Below are 17,250 nucleotides of genomic sequence, written 5' to 3'. Positions count from 1 at the left end.
ATCCATAGTTTTATCCATAGAATCAGTAATTACCAAAGAAGTCAATTTGATAGCTTTATTCACGAAAAATGACTCAAGATGAAAGATGCTGAGTTTTACATAATTTTTCATATTGATTTGTGTTTTGAATATGTTGCACCTTTATAAATAAGTACTTATTGAACAGCATTTCTTTAATTGTGCCACTGGGTATACAGAATAAAAACTCACCTCCAATTTTGGCTTAAGACAATATAAATGGAATCCTCTATTGCAGTTGTCACACAATAACATATTTTCTGAATCGCCTGATCTATTACATCTACATCTTGCTTGATTTGTTGATCTCTTCCACATGATTGACGCATCTAAAGTACTATAGTGCAGAAAAATTTGACTGAAACTTGTAGAGGACAACAAAGAACCTTCCCATTTTGCTATTAGATTATTGGATGGAACAAAAGTTGCCAACTTTCTGGCATCAGAATTACCTAAAATATTACATTCAGACATGAATATTAAATTCCATAATTTACAGAAACAAGTTTTTTTTATCTAGTATTTGAAGAGTTGTATGTAAGTTCTAGCCAAAGCAACAGGTGGACTTCCTCAAAAAGTCTGAAGCAAAATCACCAGGGTTTCTAGGCATCTTATCCTTAAATAATTTGTAAATAACAAACAAGTATTAATCTCAATAATATTTGATCCAATAGTTTATTTATATTTCTTTCAATAAAGGAATGAACAATATCATAGTCTGCTCTTCTTATAGGAAATTTGAATAATAATAATCTCATCTACAGGAACTTAACATTTTGCAAAATATCACAAATTTGAAGTAATCTTTTGAGAATAATATCAATCCATTTATCCCGAGCTGGGTACCCAACTATTTTTGTTATTACAGAAAATGACTGGGAATTTCGGAGAACTATATATTCGATATCTAGATACAGCACATGTACAAGCTTCAATAAATAAATCAGAAAGTTAAACACTTACCTAAAGGTTTTTCCAAAAATTTAGGTTCTATAGAGTTTGCCACCTGGGCTAATGCTATTGCTAGACATTGTACTGCTTCTTTGATATCATTATTCTGGCCTTCTGTGTCCTCATTTTCAGAATCAGGGTCACAGATCTTCGAAGGTCCTAAAAAGGCTCCTGGATCTTGGTTACCAAATCTCTTTTTGACTTCACATGCTTCTTCGGATGGATCTTCTTCATCCTTATCAACAGGTTCAACCTCCTTTTCATAACATACCCTCCTGTCAATATCACGATCAAAATTATTATAATCCTTATTAGACAAAGCACGCCTCCATTCTTCCCTGTCCTTAACTCGCAACTGGCCCAAACCACCTGTGTATATTTTTTCTTCAAGCTCCAAAATTTCATCTGTTAATGTGTTCTGCAAAATTTCATCTATCGAAGTTCCAGGTGGGAACCCAAAATTGGCTTCAATATATGGTTTTTTATTAGCTGGAAAAAAATTGATATCCCTTTAGAAAAACATTTCTGAATAAGATGCTAAAATTTAATGCTTATTATTTTATTGGTTCATTACTTCTCTTATGGTATATCTAAATTGAATAACATTTGGAATATTATCACAGGATTTTCAGTTCCAAAATTTTATAGGAATGTAAAAGGACATTATTATCCAAAAAATAAATTCATTATTCGAGTGCAACAAATATAAAACATCAAAAAAATATGTAAATTCAATGAAGCAATGAAGCAAGATTCTGATCTAAAATCTAATCTAAGACTGATTCTTCCAAGAAAAAAGATCGTGACTTTATTTCTTTCTTTCAAAGTATGAAAATTACATAGTATCGTTAATTTGATGGTTTCACAGTACCGATTCTAAATCTCTGTGGATTATAGATACAAAATATTTCCTAGCCAATTTCAAAGCCTGATTAATGGAAATAAAAATCAAAAGGATACTGTCAAGGTAAATAAAGTAGAAAATATTGAATGATGTAGTGGAATTATTAATTAAATGAAATTCTAAGATGCGTCCAATATTAAGTGAATCAGATAAGAAATTGTAAAAAAAAAAAAAGTTCCGTCAATCACTATAGACTAGCAAAAATCTCATTTTCCTGTCCCTCTATAATAAAAAATTTTAAAATAGATAACAACACCGTACCTTATTTTCAATTGACAAAAGTGAAGTATTATATTGCAGGTAAGAGCTTATTTAAGAAAATGTTTGTGTTCCAGGATAAACTCAAAATTGTACATTTAAGTAATGATCCATATACTCACAAATACTACCTCCTTTGCTGGGCACCTGAGTTTCAGTATCCTCCTCCTTGCCCCAGAAATTACCAGGCGTTTTCAGGATTAAATCTTGCAGTTGTTCTTTATCCATTTGTAGGGCTTCTAATAATTCTCCCTCTCTGATACCCCTTTTGTTCAAAGCTGACATCAGTTCATCTAAAGATTCAACTTCTGGTAAAAGCCTCCACTTGCAATTTTCTCTATCATCGGAATGTATTTTACAGCTCTTATCACCAGAACACATCAAGAAGGCATCAGTCGAGTTAGCATTATCGTCATGTCCATTCACTCCGTTCATTTTAGATGAATCCAAATTTTCAGAATCTTCTTTAATTCCATTTGTTGACGGTTGTTCATTATCAACAACTTCTTTAGGTTTCTGTTTCAAGGCTTGAATGTTTTTCTCCAGATATTTCATGATTGCTTTCTTATCAGCGTTCACCAATTCAGGAATCTGCTTTACAGGTTCAGAAAGACATACCCCAGGATTATCTTCTGTGCTTTCTATAAAAACTCCAGGAATTGATTCTAATTTATAATACTTTCTAAATGCCCTATCCATTCTGAAAGAAAAAGTTTATTATAAAGCATTGATAAAAAATAATTTCAAAAGATTAAAAGGGAAAAATTCTCATTATTTCATTACATACAATAAAGGGTGTTCCTAAATTAGAGGTGCAAACAAAAATGAGAGGTTCCCTGGATAATTTTAAAAACATTATATAAACATGGGCCCGCATACGCTTTGTTTTCGAGATACAGGGTGTTAAAGTTTGATTTTTTTTTATTTTTCACAAGATATCCAACTAAAATTTGGCCAATTTAGTGTGTACAGGGTGGGCAAGTTTCGATGTTTTAGCACTACAACTTTTGAACCAGAGGAGATAGACAAAATCTGATACCCACTTCTCGGTCTCTTTTTCTGAGAAACTAACAAGGGTAGTATTCATTTTTGGCCACCTTCTTTTATTTTCGAGTTATAGGCGAAAATTGGAAAAATGGCGATATCGAAAAACATTTATATCTCCGCTAATACTGATGATAGAGCTCTGAAATCAAAACATTATACAGGCACTTTTTTACGTAGAATCCAGTGGCGTGCTCGTATTTTCAAAAGGGTTTTTAATTACGAAGCTATGACCCAAAGTTATGTTTTTTCAAATGGGAACACTAGATTTTTGTGTCATTTTGTGAAAGCTTGATTTTTCCTGATTTCAAAAATATATAACATCGTATGATTCGGATCAATATAAATAATAGAAGATGGCCAAAAACCTCTTTTCACCTAAGAGTCTCAATATTTCTGTGGTTTCAACTGTTGATGAACAGAGAAAAATTGAGCTATATAACAAGAGCAGTGTCCTTCCGTCAATCTGATTATTTCTATGCTTTTCACTTATTTCTACAAAATTCGAATCTATATTTATTTTATACAAATAGTTTCGAAAAGATAAACGAACTTGGAAAAAGAATATTTGAAACTGTGTTCAAGCTACCTAGGAAACTTTTTCCAAGTTCGTTTATCTTTTCGAAACTATTTGTATAAAATAAATATAGATTCGAATTTTGTAGAAATAAGTGAAAAGCATAGAAATAATCAGATTGACGGAAGGACACTGCTCTTGTTATAAATAGCTCAATTTTTCTCTGTTCATCAACAGTTGAAACCACAGAAATATTGAGACTCTTAGGTGAAAGAGGTTTTTGGCCATCTTCTATTATTTATATTGATCCGAATCATACTATGTTATATATTTTTGAAATCAGGAAAAATCAAGCTTTCAGAAAATGACACAAAAATCTAGTGTTCCCATTTGAAAAAACATAACTTTGGGTCATAGCTTCGTAATTAAAAACCCTTTTGAAAATACGAGCACGCCACTGGATTCTACGTAAAAAAGTGCCTGTATAATGTTTTGATTTCAGAGCTCTATCATCAGTATCAGCGGAGATAAAAATGTTTTTCGATACCGCCATTTTTCCAATTTTCGCTCATAACTCGAAAACAAAAGAAGGTGGCCAAAAATGAATACTACCCTTGTTAGTGTCTCAGAAAAAGAGACCGAGAAGTGGGTATCAGATTTTGTCTATCTCCTCTGGTTCAAAAGTTGTAGTGCTAAAACATCGAAATTTGCCCACCCTGTACATCACATGATGCCAATTTTTCCATTTTCATCTTAATGGTGGCACAAAAATTTCAGAATATTTTCGACTAAATACCTACCCTAAGAATGTTTCACCATCATATACATATTTCCTGTTTTCTTCAAGGTCTGTATCGATCTGTAATTTTCGTTTGGTATCAACCTTAGTAAGTTCTGCAATTTCTTTTTCAACATCAACTTCTTTCTTCATCCTTCTCTTCAACTGATACATGGACGAATTAAATTCATTTTCGCGTTTCTTTTGGTCCCTTTCTAAAGCCTTCACTTTCATCTTAGTTTGTTGATACTTCTCTCTTCTATCTTCCACTGAATCACGATAGTTAGGATATGTAAGAAGTTGGTACATCAGACAAGACATGATATCAATTTTATCCTGAAACAATAACTCAAGAATGAATCCATTGGAGAAACAAAAATGTAACAAATAGAAAATATATAAATATAGTAATACTTAAAAATTAAATAAAAAAAATTACATTTTAAGTGATAGTAATATAGACAAATAAATACTTGATGAATAATTATTAGAAATTTGAGTGTTTCTTTCATTTTTTATAATAGTGTAGTTGTGGGACTTTTTTTCTGGTTTTTATTGCTGATAATTATTATAATTTTCTTTTTTTTTCATTACAGCCACTATTTCCCAAACATCCTTGAAATATATAGATATAAAACTTACTTTTAATTTCAGTTGAGTCACATTTTTAACTGCTAATGTTTTTATTATATATGGTTTAGATAATCTCAAATGAAGACCTGGATCATCACTACTAGAATAACCCCCTCTCAAGTAATATCTTTTCTTCTCTCCAGATTCTTGAAGTTTAGTTCCTGATGAAAGTAGGTGCAAACGTAATACTTCTGAAACTGTTAAAGAATACAAAGGCAATTCTCGCAAGTACAACCCTTGGCATTTCTTTGGCCAATGAGATGCTAGTGTAGCAAATCTTGTTGCATCCTCTAGGGACATATTGTTCACATCAATATATCTCAATAATGTAGCTTTTGGTGGAATTAGGCTATATTCATTCTTCTCTTCTCCTTGTTCGTGTAAAAGTGCGGAAAGAAACATCTGGACTATATCAATAAGTGGGCCAGCTACCTGAATGGAAAAAAAGGAATATTACCAAAAGACACAACATTTGTTTCATGAAGCATAAAATCAGTATTGTTAAACTCTGTATTAGACTATGCCTTTTTCGTGCTTATTTTTGCGTTTGTAATAATCATACCATCAGGCTTATTTTGGCGCTTGAGACAGGTATGAAATTCAACCGAACTTTTCCCCTTGAAATGTCAAATATATTTATCCATTTGATGTGCCATAACTCAAACTAGGAGTTACATGTACTGCTTTAGGATTTCACTTCACGTTTTGTTATAAGTATAACTGTATTGATACAGAAAATTCGATATTCATTTCCAAATTTTAAAATAAAACATAAACCTAACCTCAAGAATAATTTCATGGTTTGCAGCTCTGCAGTTAGTAGCCCAGGAAGAAGCATAACAAAAGTACAACTGTCAAAAATCGACTCGGAAATAAATCTTATAATACAAAATGAGGTATGATGTTATTGTCCTGTTATTATGATTATGTCATGTAATTATTTCATTAGTATTTTTTGGTTTTTTTAACCTGAATAAGGCCCACTAAAGAGCCAAAACATGTAGATAATGATAACATTTAATCCCAAAACTTCATTCAGTCCACCGTATCTCCATGGTATTTAAAAACCTGCACAAACCATTAGCTGATAGTTCAATTTGAAATGTGAGGCTTCTCTTAATATTCAGACTGACTGAATACTGAATATGTACATATTTTTATAACAATGTTTTATTCTATTGGAATTATGTACAGGGTGGCCATTTGAAAACGAAACAGACGAAATTACAGAGGAAATAAAGTTTTTCGATAGAAATGCTCGGACAGGTCGATTTCTGTTTCGAGGGGGACAACTTAAGATGTAGGTTACGGACGCATAGCGCTTCAACCCTTGCTACTACAACCCTCACCCCCAAATTTTGAATAGGGAAGATGCGGTGAGTGATATACCTCATTTGAAAGGTATTTTTATACTGATTTCAGCACAGTAATTGTTTTTTCATTTTATGCATTAGTTCTCGAAATATTCTCAACTAAATATTTGAAAATGAAGTGGTGTTTTCATGGCACTTGTAGTGTTTTGTGAAAAATCGACATTTTGAGCTTCAAAACAACCATGACTGTGGCTTCCTTCCTAACTAACTAACGCATGAATATTTCGAGAACTAATGCATAAAATGAAAAAACAATTACTGTGCTGAAATCAGTATAAAAATACCTTTAAATTGAGGTATCACTCACCCCATCTTCCCTATTCAAAAATTGGGGGTGGGGGTTGTAGCAGCAAGGGTTGAAGCGCTATGCGTCCGTAATCTACATCTTAAGTTGTCCCCCTCGAAACAGAAATCGACCTGTCCGAGCATTCCTATCGAAAAACTTTATTTCGTCTGTAATCTCGTCTGTTTCGTTTTCAAATGGCCACCCTGTATATTCAATTTAGTGTTCATTAATAACAAAATGACTTACCTCTTTTTCCAGAAGTGCCCTCTCCATTAATTCGAATGAAAGTTTACCTTGGATGAATTTTCTAGGTTTTAAGGAAGATTCAAATAACTTTATGAATTCCATCAGCATCAATACATCTCCAATATGCTTTTCTGGTATTTTTGAAGATATTAATTCTGGAATGTCTGGCAAACGCTAAAATTATTATAGAAATATGAGTACTCAGCAGCAAAACTTTACAATTTTAAAATGAAAATTCGTCATTTCCATTTCCTTCTTTATTTCATTCGCTACATTCATTTCACAAAATAGAGAATGAATTATTTTGTTGTATACATGATTAGCAACATCATTGTACCAAAATTTAATTTCAATTGAATTTTGATATACAATGCATATTTTCATTCTACGACATTAAAATGAATTTTAACTATGCAATTTCAGCTATAAAGATGCAATTTTTCATAAGACAGATATAAATCACATTGTCATTGTATCACAAGACTTATCATAAAATGATTTTCAATGATGAAGTTTTGATCAAATTACGATTAGAATGTCAGATAAAAATTGCTACCAACTATAAAGGTGTTAAATCAATTAACTGGGACTCTGATGCAAAATTTTCTAGATTCAAATCAGTCTAAATCAAAAAACCCAATTGTGGAACACAAAATAGTCTCTAATTTACCTGTTGATCTTCAAGTTCCAAGTCCTCTTTCACTTGGTTCCAATTCTTCAATTGAGCAGCAACTAATTTTTGCTCTTCTTCTTTTTGCTGTTTCATTTTCTGATATTCTTCTTTTTTTCTCTCCATTTCTTCCAAAAATTGGGCACTTTTGGCTTCATTCTCCTTATTTTTTTTGGTGCTTGTAGATGTGCCATTCATTTTGGCCGGCTCATTGAGTTTTGTTAGATACTTTGCCAAAGTTTCTTGACGAGTTTTTTTCCCATTAACCATTTCCAATTTCTTTTCATACTTTTTGGAAGGATCAAAAACTGGTTCTCGACCACTAAAAATTTTTTCAAAATCGATTTTATCGAGACCAAATTCTTTTATAGCCGACGGCTTTATTATCCAATGCATATTGGAGTCTTGCTGAACATACTGTTTCAAAAAAAGTTTACATTTTTCTTTATTAAAACTAGCTTTTTTTCTTCTAATTTGATTGTGGTCGACTATCATTATTTCACTTATATCTTCATCATCTGCATCTAGATGCTCAATTTCATATTTATACATCAATATGGGTATAGAAACTTCTCCTGTGTTTCTGAAAGAACAGAATAAAGAATTATTAAAATAATCAAAATAATTAATTGGAGCTTCTTTTATTGGATTTTAAAACTAATTATAAATTTTTCCGATTATCAAACATTGAATAACGAAATGGACATAGTTTCCAGTTATTTCACAAATTGCAAATTTTCAAATATACATAATCAACAAATTCTGAAACTTCAATCTACACTCTGGTTATTTATTTCACAATCTGCAACATTTTAATATTGGTAAATTTTTTATATACTAAATTCGTAGTGGATGAAGTTTCCATTTCAACTTAAAAATTATACAATCACAAAGTTCTCTGAAAAAATTTCAAAAAAGGTTTGTAGTTTCGTTTTCCTGTAGAGTTCTAGAAATACAGCAATGGAGATGCAACCAATCTAGGATGTCATCATTTCATAATAATGACAAATATGATAATGCTTCATTTTTGAAACATCTCATAAAGTTTATTATGAAAGAGATTACCAAAATCTGAAATATTTCTATGAAAACCTATCATCGAATATGAGTCCGTGAAGAAATTATTTCTTTTAAATATAAAATTTATTATTATCTATTTATTATGTCAGGTTGAATAAACCGTATTATTATTATTTTAAACCTCTACATTTATCAGTTAAAAGAGGATACATACCCATTCTGTGGAATTACTTTTTTGACTTCTTCTTCATTGGGAGGTATCACCTGGAGTACATGAGATTCTACCCATTTATTGCCAGTAAAAGAACATTCCAATTTTTCCCCAATAAAAAATCTATCTTTACAATATGAGAAGACATCTTCTGCCATTTCTCCAAATCCAGTTCGTTTTGTCTTAGTAGCAACATACAAAACTGGTATTCTAAGATCAACAGGAAACTCATTAATACTTCTTCTGGCATTTTCTTCACTTTCTAAAGCTTCTTCATATGTGAGGTTAGACTTTCCTGTCATGGCACAAGTCCAAACCATTGATGTGCAGAGAAGCATTCGTTCAGCATATTCCCTTCAAAAATAATACTTGTAAGAGGAAATTCAATATAGAGGAAATTTTGTAACCATTTTTGCAATGAATACACAAGAATTAGAAAGAATTTTGTAACATTTAAGTATTTAAAATATAAACATTCAAACTGCATTATATAATTAAAGTCAGTTGAAATTTTTTAGGCTTCAATTGAGATTCGATTAGACCTCATAACATCTTCATACATAATACTCAAAACATAAAGAAATATAATTTAAATATATAATGGTTTTTGTTCAGTCAATAAAGAACATCCTCTTTCTGGTTATTCATTTCAAACTAGAGTATTTATAAAAGATTGAAACCTTGAATATGATTTTTTTTAACGTAAATAAAAATAATGGTAATAATGGAACGTGATACATCATAAATATTTAGAAACATTCTCTCTATGGTTTTTCATTTCAAACTAGAACATTTAAAATTAATTGAAACCTCGAATATGATTTTTTTTTAATGAAAACAAAAATAATGGTGATAATGGAACGTGATACATCATAAATATTTAGAAGACAAGAAGAGAAAAGCAGTGTAAAAAATTCTCAAGAGCTATCAATAAAGTACGAAAGAAGGCTGACATCATATTTTATTATATTATAAGGCAATGATTGAATGTTTGTGAATTAACACAATAATAATGATAAATGGTATTGGTAGGTATCTCATATTTGAAAAACTTATAATTATCCCTTAAGTTCTAAGGTTAAAACATTAATGAAGAACCTATATCAATAAGTAATGTAACATTACAAAAAAATATTATTGAAATCAGAGAACTGTTATATACATATAACCTCAATTTTAATATTGAATTGGTGATTATTGTAGATGTTGATACCTATTTCATGGCCTAAGAGTTCACAATCCGTTAGACCAGGTGCTCATTAAAATATTGAACTTCAGAAATGAAAAGTGTTATAAAACACCGATACTCACTCATAATTACGAAAAATTTCATTTGTCACTTCACAATAAAAAACTTCCTCGTCATCTCTGAGAAACTCTTCAGGTGAAGTCTTTTCGAATACCTTCTTCTTGAGCAATGGCATTCTGCACGTTTAAGAAAAGTGTAGGATAATTATTTGGAGGGAAACCCAGGTGAACAACTCCAAACAAAAGAAGTGGATTAAAAAATGAGCACTGTGTTCTAATACCACACATAAACTATTATTTAAATAATAGATTCTGGTAATTATCGGTGTTATCAAAACACTTCTCACTTTTTCTAAATTATGACAAAAGCTCAAAAATGTGGAGATCTGACAATACGTTAAAAATTGTCATTATCGGCTTCACTGAAAATTACATTTCTGGAACGCCTGCGCAAATTATGAATGACAAGTGACCTTCAAGTGCGCAATATTTTGGCGGTTCAGTTGTGTCAGATTGATACCATAGATCTTTGCAAACATAGAACATTAAGATATATGGGAACATATTAAACCAAGTTTTAATACAAAATTTGTTGGCTAAATTCGAATTTCATATCAAGTTATTAGTTCAGTGCTTGTAAAGTAAAAATAATTCTCACATTAAACGGTTTCATCTTTTTCGTTTCATATTGATACAAGGGTCCGTGACGACAGGACTAATTCTGTTAATACTGAGTAATTGGAAAAAAATATTCAATAAACTATCACCACAAAAAGTAGGACTACAATCTGTATTGCGATTGCAGCCTAATATTTAGATGGGACTTTTTTCTTAAATCCAAGGAATCTCTCATTTTTCGTGGTACCTTCAATTTAGGACTCTGCATACAAATTTTATTGAATATGTAATTTAAAATCTTGAATTGATTCTTCGTAAAAATTCCGCATTTAGACTACAGTTGATTTTTGTCATTTTCTGTTGGGAGTAGGCCAATAATTGCAACCAGTTAGGGAACGGGATGCTTTCATGCGCCTCCGTTTCCTGTGCACCTAGTTGCGCAAGAACTTTAGGAAACGGAAAAACGCGTCCGGGACTAGATGGTATAGCGAATGACTTAATGAAATATGGTGGACCAAGTCCCACACGTAAACTAAAGCTTCCTATTCATAGTCACGATATCCGACGATACGATGATACGAAAATGCCACTATTGGTTGGATTATTGGTTGACATTTTCAGATCATCGTATCGTAGGATATCGTGACTATGAACAGGAAGTTGTATCTGTTTGAGCAGCAGGGCTGCCGCCAGGAGCGGCATAACGGACTTTTTACCGGGGCGCCAAATTGTAGGGGCGCAAACTCAGTTAATAAAACAAGACTTTTTGCACCTTCAAGATTTTTAGTTGAAAAATACGATTTCTTATGAAATTGAGAAGCTGCCTGATAGTAATAGCAGATACTACTTTAGCCAAAGCAGAACGGTGAAATTTTATTTTGCCGGAGCGCTAAAATGTCTGGCGGTGGTCCTGATCTTCAGTCACAAAATCCCGGATGAATGGCGTACTAGTATCACAATCCTCATGTTTAAAAAGGACGACCAAAAACTTCCAGCTAACTTCAGAGGCATTAATCTCCTCAGCACTATATTGAAGCTAACAACAAAGATCATAACCAACTAGATAAACCGTTTGATTACGCTTTCAGATGAGCAACAGGGGTTTAGATCAGGAAGGTCATATGGTCGATGGGATCTTCATCATTAGGCAAATAATCAAAAATCCATCGAATATATACAGGGTGGCCACTTTTTCAATGGGATTGTATTGGTAACTTTTAAATCATAAGAGTTAGAAGGTCGGTCAAATGGAGAAAAAGTTGCATGCATAGAAGCATTATCAAGCAGTTCAAACAAATCGAGATTATCAGGGCCGGATTTCGAGATATCATAAGAAAAGTAAATTATGTCATTTTGATTTTTCTTTTTTTCCCACTTTATTTCAAATATTATCAAAAAATGTTACAGGAACTTTTCATTCGACAGTAAATTATCCTCAATTTGACCTAATCAGATTTCGTATCCAACGTTTCGTACTCTCTGGGCCACCCTCAACCTCATTTTTTTCAATACGGACCTGCATATTTTATGACATTTTTCGAAATAACTTTTAACGTTGAATTCAACGATATATCATACAATGTCATTCAAAGTTGATTTTCAGGTGATTTTGACCCTCATCCAAATTTAATGGTGTTTATGTTAGAAAAAACAAGTCTATTAACGATATCAATGTTCTGACCCAAATTCAATCGAACCCAGAAAAAAAATCGAGAACTGTGGCCAGTGGAATTTTTCAAAAACTGCTGGTAATAAAATAGTCAAGAGACGCGAATACAATGATTTTAAATTTTGATACCAAGCCTTGCAAAAATTATATCGTAATGATCTCAAAATAAAGTTCGAATTTGTAATTTGTTTCAACGATTCAAATGACAAATACAACAATAGTGATACCTCGCGAGAAAATTGAGAATGTTTTGGAAGGTATTCAAGGAGACCAAACAAGCAAATGTATAAGTATGGGTTCCAGAACCGTAAAGTGCATTTTACAAAATGGTGGACTTTTCGAACACTTACTTCATTAATTTTCATTTACTTTCGAATAATCATTTGATTTTTCTTTCATTAAATGATACTTTCGTTTAATTATTATGAATTGAAATATTCAAATGATTATTATAAAAGAAGAACCAAGAAACCAGTATACTGGTTTCTTGCTTTGATTCTAATATGTTCCATTTAGTTCAAGATGGGTAAGTTGATTTTCTTATCGAAATTTATTGCATATTGCATATTGTTAATTAAACTAAATGAAGGTAATACAGATCCGACCCGAAGAAAATTGGATAAGGGTCAAAATCACCTGAAAATCTACTTTGAATGACATTGTATGATATATCGTTGAATTCAACGTTAAAAGTTATTTCGAAAAATGTCATAAAATATGCAGGTCCTTATTGAAAAAAATGAGGTTGAGGGTGGCCCAGAGAGTACGAAACGTTGGATACGAAATCTGATTAGGTCAAATTGAGGATAATTTACTGTCGAATGAAAAGTTCCTGTAACATTTTTTGATAATATTTGAAATAAAGTGGGAAAAATAGAAAAATCAAAATGACATAATTTACTTTTCTTATGATATCTCGAAATCCGGCCCTGATAATCTCGATTTGTTTGAACTGCTTGATAATGCTTCTATCATAGTATAAATTCTTTATACTATGCTTCTATGCATGCAACTTTTTCTCCATTTGACCGACCTTCTAACTCTTATGATTTAAAAGTTACCAATACAATCCCATTGAAAAAGTAGCCATCCTGTATATATACAGGCTTAGAACTATTCAGACTTCAGAGGGCCACTACAGGGATATCGAAAACCGTTAGATAGACAGGATGGCTTAAATGACAAAATTTGCGTTATTTAGGGATGAGTGTGTTGGTGTGAACAGATCCGAAATTAGCGATTCAAGTTCATCCCCAAGCCACCTATCGGAAGAAACTGTAATATCGGCTTAAGGTACGGTAGGAGTGAAAGCTTTGACGGCGTGCATTTCTGCAGGTTAAATTTTTATATTTTAGTGTTCGAGGAGTTATAATATATATGAAAGTTTGTTCAAAGCATTTTGAAGAGTCTGATTTTCATAGACAAAATAAGTTGTAAAAATATCAGTATCAATGGAGCTCCATGTGTAGTAATATTTTTCAATATTCAGGTAAGGAGCTGAGACACGCAGATTTGTGTTTGAGACCGAGAAAAACTAACTTGAGACGCCGAAATTTGAAAAGAAATGCAGTCCCAACAAAAAACCTTCCTAAAGGTACTCATGAGAACATAAAGAAGAAAGAAAGACGGAATTTAACTAGATATGATCCTGTACAACAACCAATTGTAATTATATAATGATCCTTTTAAATGAAAATAAATCTAATATTTACAAAATTTTCAGTTGAAATCTGACTGTGAAGATGAAAATGAACTTCATGCTCAGGTAAAGTATTGAGATATTCTAGTTGAATCAAATGATGATATTGAAATTTCAGGAAATGATTCACAGGCCTGATGAATTGTTGGCTGCTGAAGCTCTATGTGCTTTTATCAATAAGGACAATTTGTGACAATATTACTACAAATCAAAAGCTTAACAGCTTGACAGGGTTGAATTCTTTCGAAATGCTGAAAACTATTGAAATTTTAGTATTAAGAATAAAAAAAAAAAATTTTGTTTCATCCCTCAATATTAGGGAAAAAATACATTTACAAAACTAAAGAATGACACGAGCTATGTTGTATTGTCTTTATTCTTTGGAAACATCAGTTCCCAAAGTATAAAAGAAATTTTTTATGACATGCTAACTGTGTTAGCGACAGTATTGAAACCTGCGAGCTATCTTCCACCTATTGAGGAAATTCGTAATAATTTGCCGCAACACTTTGAGCAATTTACTGATGTGAGAGTCATTCTTGATTGTACAGAAATCTCTGTTCAGAGAACTAAATGCCTGTGTTGTAGAGTAAGATGTTATTCTAACTATAAAGGGAATAACACTGTAAAATTCATGGTGGACGTGACGCCTGCAGGATTGATCAGTTTTGTCAGTGAAGCTTATGGTGGAAGAGCATCTGACAAAATAATTTTTGAGCAGAGTGGTCTCATATCCTGCCTGAAGCCTAATGAGGATGCCATTATGGTGGATCGAAGTTTTCTAATTGATGAAATTTTTCCGGAAAACGGAATAAAACTGATTCGCCCACCATTCATGCGAAACAGAAAACAAATGTCTTTTCAGGAGGTTGAACAAAATATATTCGTACGTGGGGCTTTCATTATTGGATTTTACTGTTTGTCTGATATTCCAATTGTTTCAATTATTTCCTGGTGTACTGGTGTTACCTATCCTTCATTCTAACTGTTACTCTGCGGCCCTCGTGTGTGTTTTTAAGTCATCGGCTATCGGCCCGGCCGTTGTGAAGAGTGTCCCTGTCATATTCCTTATTCACCAGTACATTCATTTATTTATTTATTTTTAATTGTTTATTTTTGTGATTTCTTGATGGCTACTGTGTCTTGCATGAAATGTAGCTTAGCTATTAAGGATGGCACAGATAACATGTTAAGATGTGATGGTTGCAACAGACCTATTCATGCCTCCTGTTCGGAGCTTACTGCTGCGGAACTAAAGTGTTTCAACCTACGCTCAAATGTTAAGAGACGTGTGAAATACCTCTGTCTTGAGTGCGAGCAGGGTCTTCACCAGATTCCTAAAATTTTGCAATTAATAAGCGAGATGAGAGATGAGATACGTGAGCTGAAGCGATCAAAATCCGTTGATGTTGGAGTGACACAGGTGATGTCTGGGCCCTCCCCTCAGTCCAGTGAAGAAATTATTAATGAGGTGTTTGAAAGAACTAAGCGCTCCCGTAACTTAATCATACATGGGAGTATTGAGAGAGGTGCTAACAGGCAAGACCAGTTGCAGATTGATTCTGATATGGTTCAATCAATTCTTAATGAATGTGTTGTTTCTGAGCAAAATTTTAAGTTTTTCAGAATGGGAAGGTTTGATTCTACCAAGGAAACGCGTTCTCGTCCTATAAAGGTTAGTTTTTCTTCACCTGATCCAGTGTCTGTCATTTTGCGGAAGTTCAAAAAGTTGAAGTCCAAGTTCGAGAAAATATACGTTGCTCCCGATAGAACTCCACAACAGGTAGCATTTTACAGATCTGTTAGATCTGAGTTGGATCAACGTTTGGCAGCGGGAGAGTCAAATCTCCGAATAAAGTATATATCCGGGATTCCATCTGTGGTGGAGTCGCGTTCGGAAAACTAAACTTGCCCAACCGGATTGTTTCTGCTGATCTGTCCCATGAACTATTAGAGGTCACTATTTTTTATCAGAATTGTAGAGGCCTCAATACTAAATTATTGCCATTTTTCAGATCAGCATGTGAATATACGTATGATATAGTTTGTATAACTGAGACATGGCTTGGTGATTCGGTTTTTGATGGTGAATTGTTTCCTCCAGGATATAAAGTGATTAGATGTGATAGACAGTTTGGTAGGGTTAATAGGTCTCGTGGCGGTGGAGTTCTGGTCGCGGCTTCTAACAGTACATCTTTCAGCCTTATTGATGGAGCATTTTTGACCAATCGTGTCCCCTTGGTGGATGTGGTTTTGTGCCGTTTTACTGAGCCCTTTACTTTTATTGTGTGTGTGGTTTATATTCCGCCTGATATTACTGTTTTTCAGCTTGAGACTTTTACTACTGCATTGGAGTTGAATTTTTCTGGAGAGACTGTGTTCCTTGTTGGTGACTTCAATTGTCCTGATTTTGTTTGTTCTAGTCGTGGTCCTAAATCAATTCTTTTGCAGAACTTCTGTGATCTCCTGGGTCTGCGTCAGTTCAACTCCGTTCTTAACGGGGATCTCAGGCTGCTGGACTTAGTTCTGGCGAGTAATAATTTTGAGGTGTCAGTCATTCATTGCGACTCTCCTTTTGTTCCTGAGGACCCATACCATCCTGCTTTGAGTATGGTTTTATCTCTGGAATCTCCCAAGCGTCGGATGAATTTTCCGAAGAAGTATAATACATTTTATAACTTTAAGAGGGCTGATTACTCTTCTTTGTCTACGGCAATCAATTCCGTTAATTGGGATATTATAGCACAGTTCAAGAGTGTCGATGAAGCTTTGGATTTCTTTTACGGCAAACTTTTCGAGATTCTGGATGACCTTGTTCCTAGAAGGACTAACTATTCGGCAGATCCTGACTTCCCTGTCTGGTTCACGAGAAAATTAAAACGTGATATCCGCTTGAAGAACTATTACAGAGTGAAGTGGCGTAATGGTGGTGAAAGAAGATATTTTTTTGAATTTAAGCGATTGAGAGCACTGGTCAAGTCTGAAATTAATTTGGAGTACAGCAGATATCTGTCCGAGGTGCAGAGCCAAATAAGATCAAACCCCTCTTCATTCTGGAAATATCTGGATCAGAGAAGGGGTTCCACAAGAATTCCTGGAGTCTTTCA

General features: G+C 33.1%; 2 protein-coding genes across 4 annotated transcripts in view; one reads left to right on the top strand and one right to left on the bottom strand.

The window, feature by feature from the left end:
* LOC123678602 (bromodomain adjacent to zinc finger domain protein 1A) overlaps nucleotides 1-10,617 on the bottom strand; it is a 28,411-nt gene extending 17,794 nt beyond the window's left edge. The window contains exons 1-9 of one of the 2 annotated variants that reach the window (XM_045615735.1): nucleotides 10,221-10,617; nucleotides 8,913-9,263; nucleotides 7,679-8,261; nucleotides 7,009-7,182; nucleotides 5,113-5,535; nucleotides 4,493-4,806; nucleotides 2,254-2,831; nucleotides 982-1,458; nucleotides 211-470 (exon numbers count right to left, since the gene is read on the bottom strand). In XM_045615735.1, the coding sequence (XP_045471691.1) occupies nucleotides 211-470; nucleotides 982-1,458; nucleotides 2,254-2,831; nucleotides 4,493-4,806; nucleotides 5,113-5,535; nucleotides 7,009-7,182; nucleotides 7,679-8,261; nucleotides 8,913-9,263; nucleotides 10,221-10,333 (3,273 nt within the window). In that variant the 5' untranslated portion in view covers nucleotides 10,334-10,617. The remainder of the gene's footprint in view (nucleotides 1-210; nucleotides 471-981; nucleotides 1,459-2,253; nucleotides 2,832-4,492; nucleotides 4,807-5,112; nucleotides 5,536-7,008; nucleotides 7,183-7,678; nucleotides 8,262-8,912; nucleotides 9,264-10,220) is intronic. The other variant, XM_045615743.1, reaches the window with a different exon arrangement.
* A 2,927-nt stretch (nucleotides 10,618-13,544) lies between these two features.
* On the top strand, nucleotides 13,545-14,401 carry LOC123678979. Of its 2 annotated transcripts, XR_006747329.1 has the most exons (4): nucleotides 13,545-13,737; nucleotides 13,934-14,109; nucleotides 14,168-14,209; nucleotides 14,262-14,401. XR_006747329.1 is itself a non-coding variant. In XM_045616280.1 (3 exons), exons 1-3 carry the CDS (start codon nucleotides 13,906-13,908, stop codon nucleotides 14,334-14,336), a joined length of 321 nt encoding a protein of 106 aa, XP_045472236.1. In that variant the 5' UTR covers nucleotides 13,545-13,905; the 3' UTR covers nucleotides 14,337-14,401. The 2 variants fall into 2 exon arrangements, 1 of the variants encoding a protein (XP_045472236.1); XM_045616280.1 differs by having other exon boundaries at nucleotides 13,545-14,109.
* The last annotated feature ends 2,849 nt before the right edge of the window (nucleotides 14,402-17,250 follow it).

Source organism: Harmonia axyridis, chromosome 1, assembly GCF_914767665.1.
Source record: "Harmonia axyridis chromosome 1, icHarAxyr1.1, whole genome shotgun sequence".
NCBI lineage: Eukaryota > Metazoa > Arthropoda > Insecta > Coleoptera > Coccinellidae > Harmonia > Harmonia axyridis.
This window is presented reverse-complemented; position numbering and strand designations above follow the sequence as displayed.